General features: G+C 52.2%; 1 protein-coding gene across 1 annotated transcript in view; it reads left to right on the forward strand.

Moving 5' to 3' along the window:
* Nucleotides 1-1,152: 1,152 nt before the first annotated feature.
* LOC104495446 (transcription elongation regulator 1-like) overlaps nucleotides 1,153-1,384 on the forward strand; it is a 27,470-nt gene continuing 27,238 nt past the window's right edge. The window contains 2 exon segments of the mRNA XM_010138413.1: nucleotides 1,153-1,381; nucleotide 1,384. The exon segment at nucleotide 1,384 is cut by the window's right edge and continues 67 nt beyond it. Of these exon segments, the coding sequence (XP_010136715.1) occupies nucleotides 1,153-1,381; nucleotide 1,384 (230 nt within the window).

Consider the following 1,384-nt stretch of genomic DNA (forward strand, 5'->3'; position numbering starts at 1 on the left):
GTGGAGCTGGAGGGCGTGCCGAGCCCCCCGGCTGAAGCCCGGCACCTGCATTGCTCCCAGGACTGCCCCAGAACGGGCTGACCCCTTCTGGGGGCAAACAGTGAGCAGTGCCAGGTTCCTGTTAGATTGCAGAGCACTGAAGAGAAGGGTCATGCTGTGGCCAGGTGGAGGAGCTGTGGGGAAGAAACAAGGGAGGAAAAAAGGCTGTAGTCACCTCAGTGGCTTTTCCTGTTTGTTTAGATTTCTGTCCAGGTGCTCTGGAATTCCTTTGCAAAGGTGTTGAACACAAACAGTGAACGGAGCCCTCGGCGCCGCTGTGTGCGGCTCAGTCCCGGGCCTGGGGCGATGAGCGCCAGGCCCGCAGCGTTCTGCCAGTGAGGGAACCTCCCGCATCACCGGCCAGTTAGAAGCAGGGTGGTGGAGATAATCAGACCAGCTGTAGGTGTGTGCAGGATACGCAGAAGAACCCGGTGGGGTTTGTCACCTGTGGTTTTCACGGGGAGGTTTCACTGTACTGTTACGCACAGGAGATTTCAGAACAGACCAAATAAACAAGCAGGATAGAAGAACTTTGTGTACTTGGAGGTAGAAGGGAGGTGTTTGGGTGACAGTGGTGTGCAGGGCAGTTCTGGATTCCTTATGATGATGAACTAATGAAAATCTAATTGATTTTTTTTTAAATTAGCACTGGTTTGAACTTCAGTTAATGGGAAGTGGAGAGGTGTAATGGATTGTAATGAAATCTGCTGCTCTGCTAATGAAGGATGCTTACTTGTCATTTTACTTTTTATATATATCTCTTTACTGGGAGAGTCCTCCTGTAACTGTCGGGTGGTGTCTTCGATTCACAGCTGGGGCTCTGAGTGGCAGCTCCTCGGGAACAGCTCTTCTGTTCCTTCTCCGTCCTCTGGATTTCCCCCATTTCAGGAGAGGAGCTTTCACCCGTTTCTTTTCATGCCACTTTTTCCTGATATTTGGCACCTCAGCAGTGAAAGGTTGGAGCAGCTGCTCTGCTGTAGGTGCTGGCTTGTCAGGCAGCGTGTCCCCTGAGGGACAGCGTGAGGTGGTTGGAGACGACCGGTGGAGTTCACCTGGCAGCAGTGGTGCTCTCTGTTGGTGTGCTAAGAAAAGAAAACTCTGATTGAAGCCTGTATGGTTGTCATTATCATCACCATCATTGTTGTTATTGTGTGCCCTCAGAGACCACCGTTCATGCCTCCTCCCATGGGCAGCATGCCACCACCGCCCGAGAAAACTCTGACTGAAGCCTGTATGGTTGTCATTATCATCACCATCGTTGTTATTGTGTGCCCTCAGAGACCACCGTTCATGCCTCCTCCCATGGGCAGCATGCCACCACCGCCCGGTATGATGTTCCCTCCAG

This window comes from Buceros rhinoceros, unplaced genomic scaffold (genome assembly GCF_000710305.1).
Source record: "Buceros rhinoceros silvestris isolate BGI_N320 unplaced genomic scaffold, ASM71030v1 scaffold12166, whole genome shotgun sequence".
NCBI lineage: Eukaryota > Metazoa > Chordata > Aves > Bucerotiformes > Bucerotidae > Buceros > Buceros rhinoceros.